At 38.0% G+C, this 22,871-nt stretch overlaps 1 protein-coding gene across 1 annotated transcript in view; it reads left to right on the top strand.

Annotated features, from left to right (window-relative positions):
* The window catches only part of LOC121900132 (homer protein homolog 3-like), a 52,909-nt gene extending 30,403 nt beyond the window's left edge, over positions 1-22,506 (top strand). The window contains exons 5-10 of the mRNA XM_042416148.1: positions 1,103-1,111; positions 4,048-4,184; positions 8,142-8,298; positions 15,267-15,377; positions 16,508-16,588; positions 18,836-22,506. Of these exons, the coding sequence (XP_042272082.1) occupies positions 1,103-1,111; positions 4,048-4,184; positions 8,142-8,298; positions 15,267-15,377; positions 16,508-16,588; positions 18,836-19,021 (681 nt within the window). The 3' untranslated portion in view covers positions 19,022-22,506. The remainder of the gene's footprint in view (positions 1-1,102; positions 1,112-4,047; positions 4,185-8,141; positions 8,299-15,266; positions 15,378-16,507; positions 16,589-18,835) is intronic.
* The last annotated feature ends 365 nt before the right edge of the window (positions 22,507-22,871 follow it).

A 22,871-nucleotide genomic window follows, 5' to 3' on the forward strand; every position in this document is an offset into this window, starting at 1 on the left:
ATCCTCTGACAGGTAACAGCTGTCATTTGTTTGCTCCAGCTGATTGGAGCCTTTTTATTCAGCAATTTCCTTCTGTACATGGTATCTTTTGCGAACCAAAAAAAAAAATGCCAGTCATCAATATTTCAAACCATTCAAACCACAGACTTGGCATTTAAACCAGCTGAAAAGAAGTATGTGTATTGTATAGTGGGGATAACAGGTAAGGGAAGCCTTAGCATGTACCTCAGATGCATGGATATATGAATAAATAAAGGTGGTTTGTGGTCTCAATGAAACACAGGATGTAGAAATGGGAGCTTTATAAAGCTAAGGGAGCAAATGGACTGATGCTCAGATAAATAAGTAAACAGTATAGATGTACTTAGACGAACAGTGGTGCAGAGATGTCACGATGAAAGCTCTCAGGAAAGCCGTTTAATATTTCAACTATCTGAGATTCCATCGATAACAAAGCAAGCTTCTTCTCAGGACCACCAAAAGTTAATTTGGTGCTTTGAGCATTCGATGTTGTCACAACACAACACCAAATGCATCCTACGAAACACAATTTGGCATATATTTTGCAGATTGTGTGCATGTGGATGTTTTTTCTTGGATTTTAATTGTATTTTACTTTGTTGCTGATGAAATAAAGAATAGAAAAACAAATTTATTCCATCTCTGTCTTTACATTCTGTCTCAATCATTGATGCTAAGCACGTAGTTGTTGTTTGTGCACTGCACTCCCCTGGACTGTGACCTCTTCTTCCACAGTTGATCTAGTTTGTTGTCTTAGTCGGTTCAGTCATCTGTCTCCATTCTCGCTCCTGCTAACTGCCCTCTAATTCTGTTAATTTCAAACAAAGCGGAAACATAACATGAATCAGTTCTTGTTCAGAAACAAAGGTCGAGTGTTAAAAAGGAAAAAGTGGATGGTAAAGCTTTCATGAACTGAGCACAGGACGTATCACTGTGTAGTCAATATAAAGGAACTATTCTGATCATTCTTTGCTATTCAGGAATACTTAATTATCTGATAACTTTTTTTTCTCTTTCTCCTAATATGCCCCTTCCCTCTCCCTTTCCCTGATGCATCATGGGATGTATTCATCTCCCTCAGCTCTCCCAGGTATGTAAAGACACACACTCCACTCCAAAAGAAATACAAAGACAACCATCTTCTTTTGACTAAGGGACCATGGTGCCACACTCATGTATCTTAGTGTTGCATGGACGATTGTGCTCAATAATTCATCTGGAGTCTGATCAAAGTTGACTTCAGAGTAAATTTAGCTTCTGAACACAGCCTGCATTTGCCACAAAGAGAAGTCTATGTTAAGGATGGCAACAACAATGCAAATCATAATATGCATAATATTTAAGGTGTACAGGTTGTGGCAATGTGCAGCTGAATTTATGAGCCTTTTCTGAATTTATGTCCTCAAAATTAGGAGAATCCAGACGATACACTTCACAGATATCATTCAGTAACCCTCGGGTGTGGAAAATACACACATATGTCCTTTAAAAGTGCAAATTCATCCTTTGAACTCTGGCTAATTAGTTGGTCGTTTGCAAGCTTGTGCTCTAGTGTCGCTGCCTTGTTTCCACTCAGACTGTTAGTGAACAATATATGGAAAAACTGCTGTAAATTTGTAATCCCATTTATGACTTAAACATGATCTACATTATGAATTATTCACAGATACGCACAGCCGATCCGTTGGCTTTTGGGGCTGGACTGGAGTTGTCTTAGCTTTGATTTTTCCTGCTCTCAGGTTCCTTACACTGGACATGCTGCTCATCCACATGCTATGTGTTTTATTTCCATTTCCATCCATAAGGACAGACAGAGCTGCAGCGTTATAGATAATAAACCATCGTCCTTAGGGGAATACAGTCAGGCTATCTCAAATTAATAATACAAGATTTTTCTAGAGTAAGTGCAGGGTTGTAATGCTTCAGTGAGGCACTTGGTAGTTGACAATTTGAGGTTTAGGTTTCCACACAGAAAGAGAAAGAAGGCGACAGGGGGTACAGAAATGTGCCTAAGCTAATTAATCAACATGCTTTGAAAAAGGGGGCTGAGCAATCTTTTAGCCCACAGCCTCATAGTGAGGAAAATGGTTCACAAAACTGTGTGAAAAGAAGCCAGAGCCCATTTCTGGGCAGCAGGGAGGCAACATATCAAAGCAGATTGGTTGGACTTGACTGCGCCAGCCTGGAGTCAAGCCATTTGTATGCTGTAATGTCATAGTCAAAGTCTCCTTTTGACATAAGAGGAAGATGAATGGCTATTCTCATACTGTATTACCATTCAGATTATTAAACCTTTATTTGTTACTGTAGGATACTCCAGATGGGGTAAGGAAAAAAGAAGCAAAGACAAAAACTGCTGGCTTTTAATTTGCAGATACAGCAGTTTACTTATGCAAAGATGAATGAGTATGAATGAGGCTTTGCTTACATACATCCCAGTCACCACATCTGTGCACAAATAATTTATGTTCAAATCTAATAACCAGGCTGTGAAAAGGGAGCAAGATGAACTTGTTGTGCTGTGGCTGCAGATCCGTTCAGTAATGTTCTAACTAAAGGTCACAACTGTGATACATTAGTTTTTCTATATATATGTTACTGTGGGACAGCAACTGTCTCATTCATAGCCCTCGTCTCTCCTCCAAAACTCTCATTTGTAGACTGAAGGTCAGCTAGCTAGCCGTATGAGTCAATATTAACATTCAACTGCAGTACTGCACTGCTAATGCTCTGAAGCTTCTAGTTCTGCCTGCAAACGATCAGATGGATCGGTAATGAAATATATAGCACTCTGCAAAGAAACAGACAAAAAATTCAACATATCTCTAAATGATTTAACCTTCCTGGATATTACTGTTTTGTTTTAATTGAATGCACTATCAAGTTAGTCTATTGCTAGAATTTGCTCAAAATAAAACCAAAAGCACCACTAAAACTATCTGGAAACAAGATTATCTTTAGATAATATATCTGTTACAATACAGCTGTAATATACAAAATACAAGATGCAATATAACTTTGAAGCCAGCATGGATGAGAAATCTATAAAGTGAAAGAGATCATGAGATATGAATGAAATCTGCAGAAAAGCAACTAAATGGACCTTTAAAAGAGACTGCTTGAAGATTATCTTTATTTTATCTTGATGTATGACTATCTTTCTTCTTTTTTTGTTGTTGTTGCAAAAACTAAAATCATGCATTTAATGTCAAAGGACAACTAAAAATGTAACTAAATCAGGTGCCAAAATTAACATTGACATTGAATCCCACTAGTATTTTGGTATTGAGTGGAACCTGCACCACCAGTGATCATATTGCCAGATGTGCAGTGTAATATCTCAACAGATATACAGATCACAGCATGATGCAGCACACACATAGATACAAACACCAGATGAACCCTTGGAACGAGGAACCTTCACTCATTCCTCTTGCAAAAGAATCAGATCTCTGAGGCTAGCTGTAGAGGAGACAGCTGGTCTCCGCACGTGGCTGCATGCTCTGCATGGAGCCTGTTTACAGGAGCCCAGATGGGACATATTGAGCACCGACAGGTTGTGCTCTGTCCTATCTTGCTGCTGCATCTTGTCCGTTTTGTTCTGATGACAGGTCTGGATACAGAAACACTAATGGGCCCTGAGCCTCTTAGCCAAAGTCTAATTAACTGTGTCTTGTATCAACTGTCCACAATCAATAATCTTTGTACATGGGCATGTTAGCATATCAGAGCATTTTAATTCTATTTAGAGCATTTACTGATAAAATGATAATGTAGAAAAGGTGTACGCTGTTAAAAGTGCTCTTGTCCTCTAATAGAAAAACTGGTGCAGTTGATGAGGATTCACCTTTTAATCATAAAAAAACGAAAAGAAACCATTTTCTCTCCAACTTTTAACTCTGACACAAAGAGTACTTCTTTTCCTGATCGCACTAAGAGAGCTGCTACTGACTTCGTATAGACTCCATAATAGAACTTATGTCCTGTGTGTTGTCGCCTCAGTTGGTTCATGTGTTGTCACTACAGGAGTTTTCAGAGGAGCGTCATTCTCCGCCGCTGCTGACCGTCAACGGGCCGGGTGAGGAGAAGCTGTTTCGCAGTAAGAGCGCTGATGTGGAGCTGACGGCGGAGAAGGAGAGAGTCAAGAAGATGTTGTCAGAAGGGTAAAAATACATGATTTAAAAGTAATTTTTACACAAAATGCCAAAACTTCTCTGGTTTCAGCATTTAAAATGTTAATATTTGCACATCTTTTTAGCCTATAAGGATAATTAACTGATTATCTTTGGGTTTGGGATTGTTGCAATCATGCATGTTGCAGCCAACGTTTACACCACCTGCCTCTGTGTGTGTCAGACTTTTTTCTGGAAAAATGGAAGAACTTTTAATGATAAGTAATGATAAACTCTTCTAGTTTACATTCATGGGCAAGATATCAAAAGATCAAAATGATTTTTATGTAGTAAACACATAATTAAACACACACATATACACAATATGAAACAAAAATGGGATATGGACCTTAAAGAGTTGTTTCCTTAAATCTGCAGCAAATGATCAAACTCAGTTCTGTCTACATTCAAAAATGATGTTAATGAAGTTTTAAAAACAGAGTACATTTATCAGACGGCATATTTTACTAATATTTTATTTAAGATATTTATTTGACAACAAGACCTGAGAAACAACAAGAGAGAGACAGAAGGAGACGGACGACATGCAGTGAAAATTTACACTCAGAGCTCAGTGATGTGTATGAAAAAGTATTTGGCTTTCAGCCAACCATAGAGCATGACAACAATAACTCAGAACAATTATACGCAAAACACAGGGACATGAAGCACACATTAGAATAAAACAATAGAGAGAGCAGCAGATGTGTGTGTGTGTGTGTGTGTGTGTGTGTGTGTGTGTGTGGGAGTACTGGAATGGAAATTTTATCCGTTAGAGTTTAGAAAGTTTACTACAGAGGTTGTAATCCTGTCTCTAACCCCAGCTTGGCTACATGAGCAGATGTAAATGCCCAAAGCACTGAGCTCTGCACTGTGAATGATACTGACTCAAACCGCCTGTCCTCTGTTAGAGGGCGAAAGGAAACAGCGATTACGAGCCATTACATACCAAACTGCAAAGCGTTTAAAGAGCGCTTACATCTGCTAAGCTGCATTTGTTCATTTAACAATAGAAATGTGTATAAGATGTTAATCTGCATCACAATGCTCAGATCTGCATCATTTCAGGTAATTACAGTAGTTCATGCCAACAATGTTAAAAAATACACCCAGTCTTTTAATGTTAGTGTGACATAGTGAATCTCATATATCCAATATCCTTTTTACAAACAAAACTGAAAACGTGACCTGCTTGGCAGATGTAACAAGTTTTGTAGAGGCAGACTTCTGGATTTAGTCTACAAACAGCAAAGACTGTTATCCATACAGAGAGCCGAGCCGGTACCCACACTGCTACTGAGAGGTTTCTTTCGGAAATAAGAACTGCTATTTGAAAAAAGTGACACATTACCAAAGAACTGAGAGCAGGAAATGAAAAGGACCATCAAATCCCCACTACCTGAGAAGCTGTAAATTAAACTCTGGTGCCCATACGGATACTTTTCCACACAGTGTGTTAATCCAAAATTGAAGTGGAAGGCACTTCTACAAACTGAGAGACAAAAGACAGATTTTACACATAAAGATCAGCTTACTTGTCATGACGGGTACTACTATGTCTAAAGGCATAATAAATGCTTTGAATAATAGTTTGTGTATCGTATTATTTTTCCACAAAAAAGTTAAATTACCAAGTTAAAAGTCTGCTACTCCATTTTAAAAAAAAAATCTTTATCTATGAATATGCAAATATGCACGCCTTAAAAGTAAGATTTAAGCTGAGCACAGGGAAACTTTTCTCCTTCAGCAGATAAATGTGAAAACAGCCTTGTAGTGTCAATCTCTGCGCATACATTCTTCTGCACAGTGAAGCTCAAACATTTAAGTAACAATAAGCAAAACACATTTCTGAGCGGAGGAGGACTTTAACAGCGGTGCCCGAGTGCTCCACTCAGAGAGAACAATTTAACCATGTAAGATTACGTTCTTCTCTCCTCTGTTTTTATTCAAAAGCTTCACAGACTAGCTGGGCTGGCGAGTTCAGTGAGGCTGACTTTCACTTCTTAAGAAACATAAAAGCCTTGATAAACTAGAAGAACAGCAATGAGTCAGTCTAAAAGTATTTTATTTCAAAGCAAAAAAAAGTGCCATCTGCCTGGAGACAATATTACAAGTGTACCAGAGACACACACACAGTGTTGTGTCTGTGTGTGGCACGTATTTAGAGTACACAGCGCACCAAACTGTGCAAAAACATTTTCTAGCACTTGCATGAGTCATGGCCCAAGGTTCTGACTTTGTGTGCTGCTTTTAATCTGTGTGTGTGTGTGTGTGTGTGTGTGTGTGTGACTTAAGACCAGCCAGGCCTGACTGGCACTGAATTTAGCACCTCATAATTATCATCATTATGGTGGCCATTACTGATCACTCAACCTCCCATCTGAGACCAGGAAGCAGAAAAACACTCGTCTTTAGAGGCTTTACAACCTATTATCCTGATGATTTTTTTTATTGATTCTTTATAAGCCTGTGCAGGATTTTCTCTCCTGTTGCTATGGTGAGTAGTTTTATGGTTGCCAAGATGTTAGTTTGGTCATCTTGGTAAAGACTCTCCATTCTAAACTCCATCTTGTCATTTGAAAGCTCTCTGGTTTATTAAATATCCCCACTGAATCCTGACCTTTACTGGCACACAGGACCTGATCTGTCTTTCCTACATGTTGATAAAGGAGAACACATTACGTGTGTTGGTTTATTTCTTACATGGTACAAACCCACTGATGTAATTCTCCATTTTTACACCTCCTACTGATCTGTTCTGTTGCAGGTTGTACGCCATGTTGCTTTGAAAAATCCTTGTAAACACTTAAGACAAACCATATTGTCTAATTTAATGCAAAATTTTGAGATAACCATTCATCTTTCACAACATGACGCTTATAATTACTGCTGGAGGCTGTTTTTATCTGTATAAAGTTGATTAGTGTCATACACATGTTCAGCCCTTAGGTTGCAGGATTGCATTATAAGAAGCCTCTCAACAACATGAGTGATAAAAGATCATTAAAAAAATTAATAACAGGATTATTGGTTTAATCCCCAAACCCCAGTTCTTCCTGTTGGTTATTGTGGTGCCTTCATGGCGAGAGTGTGTGTGCGAATTTAAAGTGTTTTTAGCCAAATTGATATGTAAATGTAGTCCATTTACCCTTCCATTTAATAGAAGAAAAACGGATATAATGTCCCATCTTGTGGTACATCAAAAGTTAATGGGTTAATTAAAAGAAACTACATTTTAATTACAGTGAGTCATCTTGATCCATCTCAGACTTCTTAGAAATTAATGGATCTATGGCTTCTTTTTAAAATCCAAAATATGTCAATCAAATTCCTCCACACAGTCAGTGCAGCGTAATACCTCATTATCTTCTCCATTTTCCTCACCAGCAGTGTTTGGTTCAAACAGTAACAGTTAACCCTCTCTGTATCTTTAAAGCTGCACTCATCAATATATTCATATTAATGATGAATCAAATAACCATGTGTAATGAGAATAGTCACCCGACTCTGCAGCTCAGCGTTCTCAGCTCATTGTTTAGTTTCCTGGGCCACAGCTTTACTGTTTTGTTTCAGTCTCATCAGAGTTGTTTTGAGACCAAGCAGCTGTTTTCAGCAAAAACTTCTAAAAGCTCGCTGAACACTGCCTGCCAGCCAGCGGAGCATTTAGCAGCTAACAAGCTAGATATTGTAAAGGAGTTGGAGACCAAAAACAGAGTTAAAAGGACAGTGAAAACTGGACGTACATTTGTTGGGTGGCTAGAAACACAAGCCCAAATGAATGCTAATGTTGCTCCGTGTTTGCTAGATGTGGATTTAGGCAACTGTTTGCTGATGCTGACTTTATACAGTGATAATATGTCAGTGGTGTGTTTACAGGTTGTTCTTCTGCCCCAAAGTAGCCAAAAAAAATAAATGAATACTGCTTGTGTCTTTTTGTGATCCCCTCAGGTCTGTGTGTGACATAAACATGGAGGCTGAGCTCTTTACCCTGCAGGACAGTAACGCCAAGCTGGTGGCAGCGCTGCAGGAAGCCAACAGCAGTGTGGAGCAGTGGAAGAAACAGCTGGCTGAATACCAGGAGGAGACGGATCGCCTCAGAGACCAGGTGACCATGTGCAGAGGGTGGATAAAAAAACCCACCTTGTAATACAATCACCTTGAAGTTAACAACAATGTAGTGCTATTCATAATTACAGTCTGTTGAGACACATTATTGTAGTATTGGTTTGAGGTGTTAATAAGGAAATACTTGCGACCACTGTTTGCTATGTCATCATAATTTAGTTTATTCTTCCCTAAGTGTATAATTTGTATTTTCAACTAATGAACCAGCAGTTCAGTTTGCAACTACCACAAGTAATAACGCAATAAAGCTTTCACATTATTAGAAAAAGTAGGTGAGATGGAGGCCAGTCTGTTATTTTCATATTTTGGGACACTTCAGATCAGAATACACAGTTATATTACCATCATTTACCGAAAGTTTACTGAGCGTTAAAAGGAAGCTTTGTTTAAAAAGAAAATACAACATATAGTTTGTATTCTGTTTTATTTAGAGTCAGGTCAGTTTCAAAAGTGAGAATATGGTGTGAACCGTCAGTGTTAATGCTGTGCTTTTCTGTGGTGATTTTCCTTATCCTTATGAAGGGTCGCCTTCTGAGACTAATTTGTGATTTTGTTATATATAAATAAAATTGACTTGACTTGAGTATCAATGTAGAACGAGGACAGGAACAGTTCTGAGGTGTCTGTATATACAGTTTAAACAAACACCTGAAAACCAATCAGAAAGAGAGAGATTGTCTGTGCTCATAGTGTATATTTCACTTAGTAGTCAACACATTCATTTTCAATACATCATAAGTGAATTTAAATAGATACAAAGTGGTGAGAAAATCACTTCCAGGCCTCAAAAATGACCATAGAGTGCAAGCTACACAAGGTAACTCTTATTATGATGCTATGTTGTTATATTATACAGGTTTCATGACATCAGTGTGTCCACTCCATGTAGTTTCCATAGTTAAGCACAAAAAGTAGGCGCAAAAGTAGGTGAAATTGAATTTCTTATATTAAAACAGTAACACCAGAAATCAACAACTGCAAGTTAACAACAACAACTTGCACTGAACAAGATAATCCATCTCAATAATCATGGATAGGATCCCTGTTTTATTTCATCGTGCTGAGTTGAGTGTTTTCATATCAGTGCTGCATTATATTCTGCTCTCTTGTCAATCACTTCACACCTAGAGGAACAAATTTCTCCTCCAGCAAATCTCCCCAAAACAAATCACTCTACAAGCTACATTGTCACATCCCTGTCTTTTATTTACAGCATCTGCATAAGCCGGGCAGTAGTTCTTGTCAATGTAATTTTGATTATGTAAAGCTAATATATAAAAATATTTAGAAATCTAATTATTTCCTGCATGCATTATTGAGGGAAATATAAACTAGACGTAGATAGTAGTAAATTATAACTTGCATAATCATTTATTGGTAATTATGTAGAAAACATGTTTAAGGTTAAAATTGTAGACCAAATCATTAATGTATGGTTTTATGACAAGAGAAAAAGAAAACCAAGCAACTCTTAGAAAGCAGAAATAGACTGTATGATGTTCTCCTTCTGAAACATTTTCCTGTCGTTCCCTCACTATGGGACCTCTCGGATAGGAACGAGATGCTGTGCTGATTTTTTTTTTTCACACATCTATGTGTCTAAGTATCACATCGAAATCCCCACACAGACTTAGTCTGTTCCAAACTGCAGATGCATTTTTCATCCAGCCCCCCTTCCTTGGGATATTTCTGTTGACAGGCTCCCGTGATAATCGCAGAGCCAGAACACAGACATTTCATCTTTAATTTGGGGAGTGAAAATGATGCCCTTGGTCAAGCTTAACAAGCTTCCTCAATGCGACAGAATTAAGTGCTGCTGCAGCCGGCCTTTAGTGGGACTATTATCACAGCTGACAGAGAACTGGCCCTTTCTTTTTATCCCATGTCGTGGTTTCATCCATCTCTACTAGTCCAGGTGAAGGTTACCCCCCAAATACACACACACACACAGCTACACACACTGCAGCAAAGTCAACCAGGTGGTTGGAAGTAGAGCAGGGCTCCAAGGGTTTGGCAATGGGGTATTGAGGAGGGCAGAGATGGGTTTTTTTTTTGTTTTTTTTATTTTGGGACAGAACACCCTATACTGCCCACACCTCCCCCCTCCCTCTCTGCCCCAGTTACAGGAAGAAGATAAATCACCGTAGGAGCAGAAGGAGAGAGGTTGGCTTGCTTTCTCTCTCTCGTCACACTCTCGGTTTCAGCCACGTTTGTGTTCATCCACAACAGAAAGGCTCTGGGTTTATTTTGTGGGTTCATTCTGACTTTCTGACGTTTCAATGAGAATTGTGTTTACTTAACGTGACATATTGCATCGGACTGTAGAATAGGTTTTTGTGTACTTGTTTATGTTTGTTTTTAAACTTGACTTTTTGCTGATATATTTTTACATTTGAAATTGTGTTGTGTTTGGAATTATGTGTGATGTATGATGTCAGACAAACCAACAATAACAGCAACCTAAACTATAATCACTCTGCATCCAAAATAACAGTTTCAGCTTGACAGTATGGTCTGCCTTTTAGGTTGTGTTTTGTTTTGTTTTTTGTTTTGTTTTTTGGCAACTGCGACGTTTCACATGTTAGATGTTTTTGGGCTGCTGCCATTGCTGGTTTGTTTGCAATCATCCATCCATCCATTAACATATTTACTGACAATAAATATACATAGTGGACAACTGTTCACACTCACATTCACACCTACGGGCAAGTTAGAGTTGCCAGTTAATCTAACCTTCATGTCTTTGGACTGTAGGAGGAAACCCACACAGAAAATCCCCACACAATCATACTTTTCTTTGCATTTTTTTATTTTGACGAAATTAACACAAAAAACACATCTTGTAGACTGTCCAATTCTAGTCCACATTGTCCAGATATAGTATTTAAAGAGCTCATAAAGCAGCACAACCCTAATTTTGTCATATTTAATGTTTAGTTTGGTGAAAGCAATATGTCACCCAAACATGAGTAAGCAAGGATACAAACTTTATTAAAGGGCTTTAGAATTTGTACAACAAAAGCCACCTTATATCCTTAGACCCCTGATTTGGAGATTGTAGAACTGTATTTAGCCACTTTTTTAACAATAAATTGAGTGTTTGGAAGATAGTGACATAATGGATAGTGGATGTTATGCTGCAGGAGTGGTTGTAAAAGTTTTTTTTTAGACATTTTGATACTTTTTTTGCAATGCAATGAAACAGAAAAACATTTCTAATTTAACTCTGTGGAACATTGTGAATGATAAATTAATAAGGCGGAGCTCAGTGTTTGACAGTCACCATCTGATTTGTTTTGGGGTGTTTTTTTGGTGCTGCATCTGCATTGCTGTCTTATTCAGCTCCCAGCTCCTAGATGTGTACTGTACAAAACATCTCCTGTCAATCTATTAATATTTAGAGAGGTATCAGAGGTTTTTCAGGTTTCTTTCTTCATGTGTATTTGTATGGAGTTCAGAGAGATGGAGCTGGTGCCTCTTGGGATAGTAGCTGTCACATACAAAATAGATACGAAGGGGTTGAGTCCTCTGGGACCGTGTGGACCCCAACCCCCCTTCCACCTACGGCGGTTTTCTGAAGATCTGCTTGGAAGGCATGCAACGTAGCGTAGCATAGAATCTATAAAGAGCCCGCTTTGAAATTGCCTGTGAAAATGCAGAAGGGATGCTCAAATGGGGGGAAAGGAAAATGTTGACATGTGAGCAGGAAACCCTCTCTACCCTCACACATACATTTACATTTCAGACATCCAGCCGATGCAGTTACCCAGGGTGAACTGAAATGCAAAGCAGTAATAAGCAGTAACAAAGTTTGCAGTGATTCCTGCATCGCCAACATCACAGTAACCAAAACCAAGTAGGTCAAGGGTTAGGGTGTCATTGTGGTTTTCCTGTCAAAGAAAACCTTTTTACTTTGTTTGAAAAGCTCTTCAGCATCGCAAATTGTCAGCACAGGCACACAGCAGTATTTCTACATATTTGTGGCTTCAACTGCCAGTTGTGTTCTCAAATTGACAGGTCAGGTCCGCCTTTAGAGTTTGCAAAATAAATCTGAGGGGTTGTGAGATGATTACACAATAGGACAGAAGAACAAAACATAATTATGCTTCATAAAATTATGTTCATCTCATGATACTTTCCTCTAATCTTTGCCCTTTTTCTTATAAATTACTGGATAAGAAAAGCAAATTGAAATCTTAGGTTGAAATAGTCAAAATTAGACAAATGCAACTAGTGAGAAGGGGTTGCCAGGAGACATTGCTTCATTTTAAAGGAACCACTGGTCTATAGAACGACAGAACATGTACAACAATGGTAAAAAAAAACCCCCAAACATACTCAATTTGTAATCATAGAGGACTTATAAAGTGACTTAAACAATTAATTGATTGATTGATAATTGTTGCTGGTTAATTTTCTGTCAATTACCCTGATCATTTCAGCTCTACATATTGTTACTGTGATGTCAATCCTTACAATCCTCACAGTTGTTTGTTTGGCTGGCAGTTGAAGACTTTAAGGTTATTCTCGTTATTATAAGCCACTGTGTGTAAATGAAGAACAGCTTAAGTGTAAATGAGCAAACAAATGTTACACCTGTCAGCTGTGATCATGTCTCAAGACAGATGTGAGTACACACCGATATGCACACAATGAATTTGATTCATTTAAGCCAATTAAGGCAACGCTCAGAATATTCTGACTGCTTTGTAAACCTTTTTATCTGATTATCTCAATTAGAACTGCCATAAACAGGTGAGACCTAACTCGTTTAACACACAGATTTATGTACATTTGTAGGGCATAATTAGATTTATTCATATTTTTTTTTCAAACTGTGCATGTTAGTCAATAAAGCCACTGTCAGATTTACAAAACAAGCAACATCATGCAGTGAGAGGTTTATCAGTTTTAAAATGAATACCTAAAAATGGTTCTTAACAAATCATGTAACTTCAAACCGTGTAAAGCCTTGGGGCACAATCAGATTATTGTTTTAAGCTGATTACTCCCAGAGCATGCAAACCATACAGTATACTGTTTTCATTTGTTTAAGCTAAGTGGATATTGAACCCCTTAACCTGTCAGCATTAGTACCTTGTTCTGACTTTTGAGCTACAGAGTCTTGAAAGATGACTGAGTTGTTACACAGCGAAGCATAAACTTGAAGTCAACTAGTGTCCAGACTTCAAAGACTGAACAGTTTGTCCTTGTTTAGTCAAACTGTCGCTCACCATCTTTGGCATTTCCATTAATATGTTAAACGCAGGGAAGTGGGTTGGGAAAAATATTTTTCATATCTTTTCACAAGGTCAGATCTCTCCAGCAGCTAAGAAAATCTCCAAGTCGAGAGTTTTCAGCGTTGTGACCACTGGCAGCAAAGCTTTTTTTTTTCTTTTTTCTTTTACAAAAGCATTGCAGTTGATGTTGTGTGTATGTGTGTGTGTATGTGGTGAAGATTCAAGACAGATGAATCAAGAAAATGCCCTTAATTCATTTGTAGATTGCACAGCAGAGTGATGCATGAGTAATGCTGGTAAAAACACTCTGCATACCGACTAAATGGACTTTTCTCAGCTGTTGAAATCACTTCACTAGCAGTGTCTGTGTGTGTGTGTGTATGTGTGTGTGTATGTGTGGATGGATATGTGTGGGCGAGTAGGCGATGACCCTCTGTTGGTTTTCCTCATATCCATCAGTAGCAATCACCAAATATACATGTATTTGTTAGTGTGTGTGTGTGTGTGTGTGTGTGTGTGGTGGGGGGGGGGTGCCTGTATGTCTGTGTATATTTGTGTGTGACTGTATTATTACATTACATTGCTGCCATCATGTAAAACCCTTTTAATGCTAATTGTGCTGCTATCCATGTCTTCACTGGAGGTGAAAAGTCATGTGTTGTTCTCTGGATTTAGAAAATGACACTATATGTTATGTTTATAAAACCTTTTCAAAGACCGTTAATTTGATATGTGCTAAATGAAATCCCAGTGCGTCATTCTCCTCATCATAATGGATTTCTATGAACTATGCAAAAACCTAATAACACATTCCCAAGATACCTGATCAGCTTCAGATTGAACACTAACTGATTAGACTGTGACACTAAATCAGGCCATGACTTTCCAACTCATAAAGTGTTTTTTGCAGCTCCGAGAAATCAGTTTTATGTTAAGTTATACGAACAACGTGTTTGGATTTAACAGCAAAATGAATAGTTGTTCAGCATTGTTGAAATTTGTGTTATAACCAGGTCTATTTATTTTATTATTCTTTGAAGTATTCTGTACACAGTTATGTTGACTGGTGTGTACTCTGGGGCCACAGAGGTCACATCACACCAGTTCTCCACAACCTCCACTAAGTCCCAGTCAAATTACAATTAAACTAAGACATAGCTGGAAAAGAAGGCAAGATGGACTATTTAGTAGCATAGTATTTACTCTTATTTCTTCAATTTTATATAGAAAATGTTTTTTGTCAGTGATTTATGAGTTTTGTTGTAGACAATGGTCTGAAAATTGGGTTATAAATGTTTGGACTTCTTCCTAGTATTGTTTGAAAATGTGTTTGCAGCATTCTGAATCTGACTTATATGAATTTGTGGTGTGGTGCCTTATTAGTAAGATACCACAAATTGTGTTGTATGCATGACACAATAATAAAAACTGCACTCTTTAATTCATTTCAAATAAACTAGAACATAATTTTCAGTACCCACAAGGTCAATAATCTCTCTAACCTAAGTTTATGACCAAATACGTTGTGTTTATTGCTAATTATAACTGTCACTGTGAACATGTTAGCATACTGATGTTTACATTTAGCTCAAAGCACTGCTGTGTCTAAATACTAGTCTTTGTTATCTTGTAAAAAGTATTTGAGCTGCATATACATGTGATTTATTACTAAGTATGTATTAATTGTACATGTGGTTGTGTGTTCCAGGTGGCAGAACTTGAGTCCCAGCTGGGGCATCCTGCTACTGGTCAGACTGGTAGAGAGGAGCTGAGCCGCTCACTGGAGGAGCTGGAAGCCATGCTGAGCGTTAAAGACCAGGCAAGAAACACTGTTCACTTCCTGAACTGCACACTGTCCAAATCGATTTACCATCCTACAGGGAAGCTCAGTATGGAAAACCAGTCCAAAACACAATGCACACCAAATGTATTGCCAGCAATCAATGAATCTATTTGTTTTCAGCTTAAGTCTCCATCAGATATTCATATAGATTGGAAACATCCAGTATAATTTATGCTTGAAGCAAAGAGAGCTAGAAAAGTGTCAGTTTGAGTCTCTTTTCTCTGTATCATTTTTAAGCCGTTAAATGAGATTTTTCTGGTTCAGCAAGTTTGTTTTTGTCTTGACCAAAAGGTAATTACTTGACAAAATGCTCAAAATGGTCATGATAGACAAGAATGCGTGTTTTGGCTTTCACTTACCCTTTTAGTTTATTTCTGTTCAGACCTTGATTAATCTTTGAGGTACTTCCATTTTTCTTGTCGTTGATTCATTGCTTTGGTCAGGCTGAACAGATCTTTGATATAACGTCTCCACAATCTTAGAAAACAAACCAAAATGAAAGTTGAGACAAGATGCAGATGATCAGAACATGTCAAGTGAACTCAGGACTTAACACGTTTCTGACTAACAGTTTCCAAGCCTGCTCTAATATGATTTTTAATGATGCCAAATTACCATCTTGTGAATATTTTGTGCTTGTTTTCACCAAGTTAGTGTCCATCAAATTCATGCTGTGCATGCTCAGCCAAAAGCCATTTTCCCTGGATAAATAAAAAAGATATCAAAGTGAAATATTCTTGAAAGCAGCTGCTGTCTTGCTGCTGTCCTCCAGCTTCGTTAACATTAACGTGTCTGTCACATCATCTAAACAAGTTCCACTTTTGGCAACAGGATTTGTGCAAGGTCACAGTGGTAAGTTTCCCTGAGGGCCAAACCCAAACCTCTCCTCTTCAGGAACATCGAAGTGTCCCAGATCTTATTACCAACCCCTGTTGTATGATAAATGATGCTGCTTCTTTTAGAACATCAAAGTACATCTTGGAAAATAATGAAGTATTTTTTTAAGAATTTGGTGCAAAACAAGAGATGAATGTTCCATGATAAATGGGGATGGGGAAGACATGTGAATGTGGCGTTGTGACAGTCTGATATTACTGTGCTTTCAGGAGATTCACAATCTACAAAGCAAGAAAACAGATGTGGGTGAGCTAGAGAAGGAGAGAGAGGAAGCCATGCAGAGACTCCAGGTAAGCTGATGAGTGGCTGAGTTTTTTCTCCTCTGTAAAAATTATACTGGAGTATTCACACTGACTCATCACACTGCAGTCAACCGTGAGAACAAGTTTTACTTTCCATGTCAGTGTTTTTTAGGTTAAGTGCTGAAAACTCTATACAGGCTCAGGATCATTTTTGGACCACTTACTGTAACTACATACATAATTCAAAAGTTTTACTTAAAAATAAAAATGTACAATTAATCAACACTAATGTATAGTAAGAGAAATAATAATACACAAGGGACAAACAGGAAGAGGGTCAAATTAGATACCGCTTTCACCCATAGATTGCTGCCCAATAAAAAGAAAGTTTTGAACAGTATTCAGGTCAGGATAAGTTACTCATCCTCTCTATCTGTGGACATTGAATAGGCTCCTTATGAGTTCAGGATTTCTTCAGTGAAATAGTCTTTAGGGACCTACTTCTGTATGACTGAGATGTTTCTGCAATACTAAAATTCTGAAAACGTTGCAAGCATAGTTGACATTTAATGTTATAAAATGTAGTCTCTGTATGAAGTAACCTGACAATCAACTTGGGAGTGATAGACAGTTAAAATCCTATATTTTTTATTTTTTGCTTTGTTTTATTTGTTTCTCCACATATCACCCTTGAGGAGAGAAATCACACATGGTCAAGAAAGTCTAGTTTTTTTAAACAGCGGGTTCTAGCAGGTCTACAATTTTCTTATATATTCTTAAACTATACATTTCTGGCAGGGAACTGGTTGGTGGTACTGATGGGCTAGTGTGAACCTGCACAATACTCAGAGATAATGGGATTTTTTTTTTCTTCAGGAAATTTTAAATGGAATTATATTAAATTTGCACAGCACAAATTGGTTCTACTCACCGACATTTTCATCTTCATTTAACCATTAGAGCTTATATTCTATCACAGAAAAGTAGTAGCTACTACGTCATCAGCTGCAAAGAGGCCACCTGACCAGTCTACTTCTCTTCAAGTATTTTACTAGGAGAAACTTCTAATCCTTAAAGCAGGAATGTTTGGGGTAATTTTGATGTTACTGGTTGTTTTTTCCACCATATTTCATTTTTCCATGTTATGGTCTCATTTTTGTTGTGTAGACTAGACACTTCCTTGTAGTTTCTTCTGTTCTCTTTCTTTCTTCTGTTCTCTAAACTCCAAACAGAGCCACACTGTCAACCAATGGAAAATCAAAGTGCTGATACTGTACCTGTAAAAGAGAGACTGTCCAATTCAGACCAGCAGCAGTGCAGCAAAGAATCAGTACAGGAGAACTGAGGAGATAACAAATTGTGTTGAATTTCCATGTTAATGCAGGAGATTATACCTGATGCATATTGCATAGCCTTTATTAGGTCCTCTATCATTTTTAGTAGTGTTGTCAGTTGTGAATTATGTATATTCATATTTGACCTTTTGCTGTCCTTGTGTTTATTCCATAATCTATTCACTGGTGCATTTGCCATACAGAATTATCTCGTAAAGCACAAAATTGCACATTTCCATTTGCAGCATAAACTGTTTAAAGCAAATACACCTGATAGGAAATTCTCAGATAACTTTTACTGCAGTCAGCAGCCACACAAGAAATGGAAGAATTTACAGGCTTTTCAGAAAGGTTGTTATTCAAACCTGTAGGTCTCAACAAGCAGACTGTACCTGCCGAAGTGCCTTTAAGCAAATTGCTTCTCCAAAGCTGCTGTACTGCAGTCGTTTACTACTTTCATGCTAAAATTTAAATCTACAGAAAGAATCTAGGTATGTACAGTACACATACACTGAGACTCTGTTTGCAGATACAAACAGTTGTGTACAATGTCCTTATTTGATAAAAAGTGCTTGTGATCCGTCTTCCTTGCCCAAACTTTAGATAGAAAAGCAATGTACAAAGCACATGTGCATTACTGCCAGTTCTCTATTCCCCTCAAACATTTATTATCAGGGCATATTTATGGACAGAGGGGGTAAATATAATGGCAGGAACACTGTACTCAAGGCTTACATTTATAGCATTTTGCAGACCAGAATGATTTATATTACTACTCTGTGAGGTGTGTTCAACAAAAAATGCATTCTAAACATTTTAGTGTGCTGGCTGCTCTTGCTAATGTCACAAAAATACAAAGGATGTCTCATGTACAATTTGGACACCAACACAGCCAGAAAATATTGAGAAATACATCCAGCTGTACCGAAACTGCATTAATGACTAGTGAATATGTTTGCAGGATCTGGAGAGACGAAACACTGAGTTGGAGGATCAGGTTCAGAGTGCTGAAAAGACGCTGGCCTCGAACCGGGAGGAGCGGGAGCAGGTGGAGGTGGAGGTCCGACATATCATCGAGGTTCTGGACGTCAAAATCTGTGACCTGAATGACCTGAGACAGAGCCTGGCAAAACTCGTTGACAAATAGCCACAGCAGCAGTTGGGATGCATCTCCACAGTCAGCGCTGGTTTCCTCCATTTGGCCTTGATTTGTGTTTTACTGATGTAACAACATCAGTAAAACACAAATCAGCGCTTGTAAACAGCACATACGAGAAACCTCTTAAAGGTGTGATGTGCAGAATAAAGCATCTGTGCTGTATATTATTGTCACGTTAATGTTGTAACATTGGTATAATTATCATAAACAATTAACAGTATGGTCTAATTGACTACTTCTACTTCTACAGTTCTGTCTATCAGTCTCAAAACAAACCACAGAGGAAAGAGTTTCACTTGGTTTTCATTTCTTACACCATCTACAATCAGTGAAAACTAACCTGATGGCTCACAATGTAACATGCAGAGAATAGGCTGCTAAAAGCTGACAGTCTTTTCAGCAATTGTCCCACTTGTTTTGGATAATTATACCAATGTCTCAAAATAAATATTAATAAATAATACACAAAGCACCTTTTAAAAGGAGAAAAATCTATTTAAGCTTTCTGTTTTGCAAAAGCAGACATTTATAACAACAACATGGAATTTTCCAGTTGTTTTAGCTTATTTTTGTGTCTGTATTTAATACAGAGTGGGTATTCTACCCCTCTCAGTGTATTTCTTAACTTATTAGGTTAAGAGGCACAAGTAGGAGTAAGACTAAAAAAGAATCAAGAGATAATGGCTTCACAGTATTTAATAAGAGCTAGTGCTACTCCCTGTTCCTGCAGAGCAGGGGCTCTCAGTCACTCACTGATAGAACTGCAGTCATCAGCACTTGAGATGGTTTAAAGATAAGATTTTATGGACAATAACATTTTATACCTATACTAAATATCAACATTTTACAGACATTTGGTTTACAGAAACAACAGTGTCCATAAATGGTTTTTGCAGTGCGGTTTGTCGGAAGCCCTTTACACCTTAAACTAAGAGCATGTATAAATAAGGCTTTTAGATTTGTGTTTTCTCATGAAAATACTGTGAGTCAGTGCTAATAAGATAACAGAAACTATCAAGACATATAAGTAAAATGTCTGCTTTTGCAAAATCAAAATGTCCATTTTGGTGTCGTCCTTGCTTAAAGACTGTGGAGATGCACCCTGTAGGAGTTTGGTCAGGGTGAGGACAAATGGAGGCAAAGACCCTGAATAAAGTCGGCTACAGTTCACCATCAGCAGCCTGGACTGGCATCATACCAGCCAGAACAACAACAAACTCAGAGATGCAACAACCTGCTCCCATTCTGTCCTCTGAGGATCGCCAGCGTACAACGTTTTTTTTGTTCGTTTTATGAGGACTGCTTTTTCTCACCACTTATTCTATTATTCATGTTCATCGACAAGTTACTTGCAGTCAGTGATGGGAAATCAACAATGGCTACCAGCCAAAATACTGCTCAATTCAAGCGGTGGCTGGTAGGTGTGTCTTCTCCACCAGCCGCTTTGACAGGTAGATCAGCATTTGAAGGGAAGGTCGTGATGTGTCACTGCGGCCTGTGGACAGAGATGCTGCTTTCCCAACCTGATTTTGAGATTGCACTTGATAATGTTTGTGCCAAGTTTTATTTTGTTTACATTTGTCAGTGTTCACAAAATAACCCCCGTTCTACATTGTATACTTTCTCTGTGTTGCGCAACACTACCATTTACCATAATAGTAATAATAAGCCTAAAGAGAGGCTCAGCGGAGCCGCAGAGCATAGATCACTATGAGAGCACTGCATGAGCTCTGCAGAAGCCCCGTACCTGCCAAGGAATGGGAAGCTGTGTATGTGTGTATGTGTGTGAGTGTGTGTGTATGTGTGCACATTACTTAACAGCGTGTGACCTCAGACTGCTCGAGTTAAAAAGCACAACTGCAGTAGTTTTAGTAAATGGGTACTTAATTAACTTGTCTGTCAGCTTTGTATTTGAACTTCTGATGCACAATATCTATTGATCTTTGCTTCCGGCCCCCTGATGAGTTATTGATTTCTTCATATGACAGTAATATTAGGTACAAATAAGGTGCAGACTTTTGCAGCTGTTGATGCAGTAACTGCCAAGAGTCATAATAACATGTCAAAATGAGATTTAAATAGGTCTTAATGAAATCTGCTCACTTAATAAACTACCAGATAATTATATTAAGCTGAATTTATGACTTTTTAAGGTTTGTAATATTTGTAACTGATTGTGTTTATTACATAACCTATTACAGCTTGAATTACGTTTTCTTTCTTACAAGATTTGCAAAAGTAGCCAAAATGATCACATCAGGAGCTCAACACACCTACAGTCATAATGGTAATAATATAATGTTAGTGTCTTATGTAGCTATTTGTTACATTAAGAGGTTTTGTTATACTTCCAGTCCAATAAGACTGACGTTTTATCACTTTGACAAGTTATTACACTATCTGGCAGTTCTGGACTCGGCTGCTACATGCAAGCATCTCTGAATTAGCAATAAAGTTTCTAGCATAGACGCTTGTTCATAGTTATGTCTAGTAATTTGTAGGTAATGAGACCTCTGCAAAGCCTGTTTTCATCCATTTTAACAGAAGTGTTTTCTCTCATTTCTTTTCTCATGGCTACACCAGATCATTACATACTCTACCAGCCTTTTATCAAGCATGAACAAAATGGAGAGGCCAGCGGCTCCTCAGCATGAGCTCCACACGGTTGATGTCAGAAACACTTTGCGTCACAACGGCCTTATTCCAGTGTATAATTACTGCACAATAACACTGTGTTAATGCATAATGAGTGTGTCTTGTATGCACACACAGTGGTAAAGGGAGACTATCCCTCACCTGAAACACCAGGATTCAACTCTGATCCCTGAGCTACTCATGGAGAGGTTCTGCTGGGCAACAGACGAGACTGATTTCCTTTTAAGGACCAATTAAGCTGTAGAAAGTCACCAACTAAAGCAAAAGTAGTTTAGGTAGATTGGATATACCAAAAGTTTTAAAAGCCCCTACAATTAACTGAATATATGAAGGTGGATTCCTCTTTAAATACACTGGAATAAGGCCTTTTTAAAAGATCTGTTGCTTACCACAAGAGAGAATGGAGTACCAAAGACACACCTCTGTCAAGCTCAAGCCACATCAACTGGAATTAACAAGGCTTCTATATGATGCTTATCTTCATCTCCATCAGATTATCAAAGTTAAGTTTGTTGCTCACAATTGCTCGAATCATTTAACCTTTCGGTAAGACTCAAAATACCTCAAAATACTTCAGTTAGTTCAGGTTAGTTTCACTGAAGTATTGGTACAGAAGAAAGGAAAACTGTCAACTAGTGTTGGTCAGTTCAAGGCCACAATTCAGATTTTTCACAATTAATGAGTTTGAAGATAGAAGGTGTTTGTATGGGATTTGACAATGTGAGATGAGTTCCTTATATTTGTATAGAACTGTTTAACATTAAAACTCAGTCATGCAAAGTCACTGCTGTGTTCTTTGTGGGCTAGGAGGGCGAGAAGCTCATTGTTGTGTTTTCTTATTCAACGTTCCTACAGTTTTTGTCTGAAAGTGTCACAATTTAGTATTTTTCCTTGGCTGTTTAGTTTTGACTGAATTTAAAGATTTTTACATTCAACATGTGAGCCGCTAATGAAAATATTGATTGTCAATCTGACAAATCTTGCTGTAAATTTCTAGAAGACAGTGATGGTGCTCAATTTGTCTGCTACTTGCCATGTAGTGGCAAAAGTAGGACAACCTGTTTAAAAGCAGTGCAGGTGGCGTATAAGACGGCAGGTAGTATAAATACTGTTAAATTAATATTTTCACAGCTTTTAGTGTTGATAGACAGTATCAGTATCTTTTCTATTTGGATTCAGTCCT

The sequence above is a fragment of the Thunnus maccoyii genome, chromosome 7 (genome assembly GCF_910596095.1).
Source record: "Thunnus maccoyii chromosome 7, fThuMac1.1, whole genome shotgun sequence".
In the NCBI taxonomy this organism is placed as follows: domain Eukaryota; kingdom Metazoa; phylum Chordata; class Actinopteri; order Scombriformes; family Scombridae; genus Thunnus; species Thunnus maccoyii.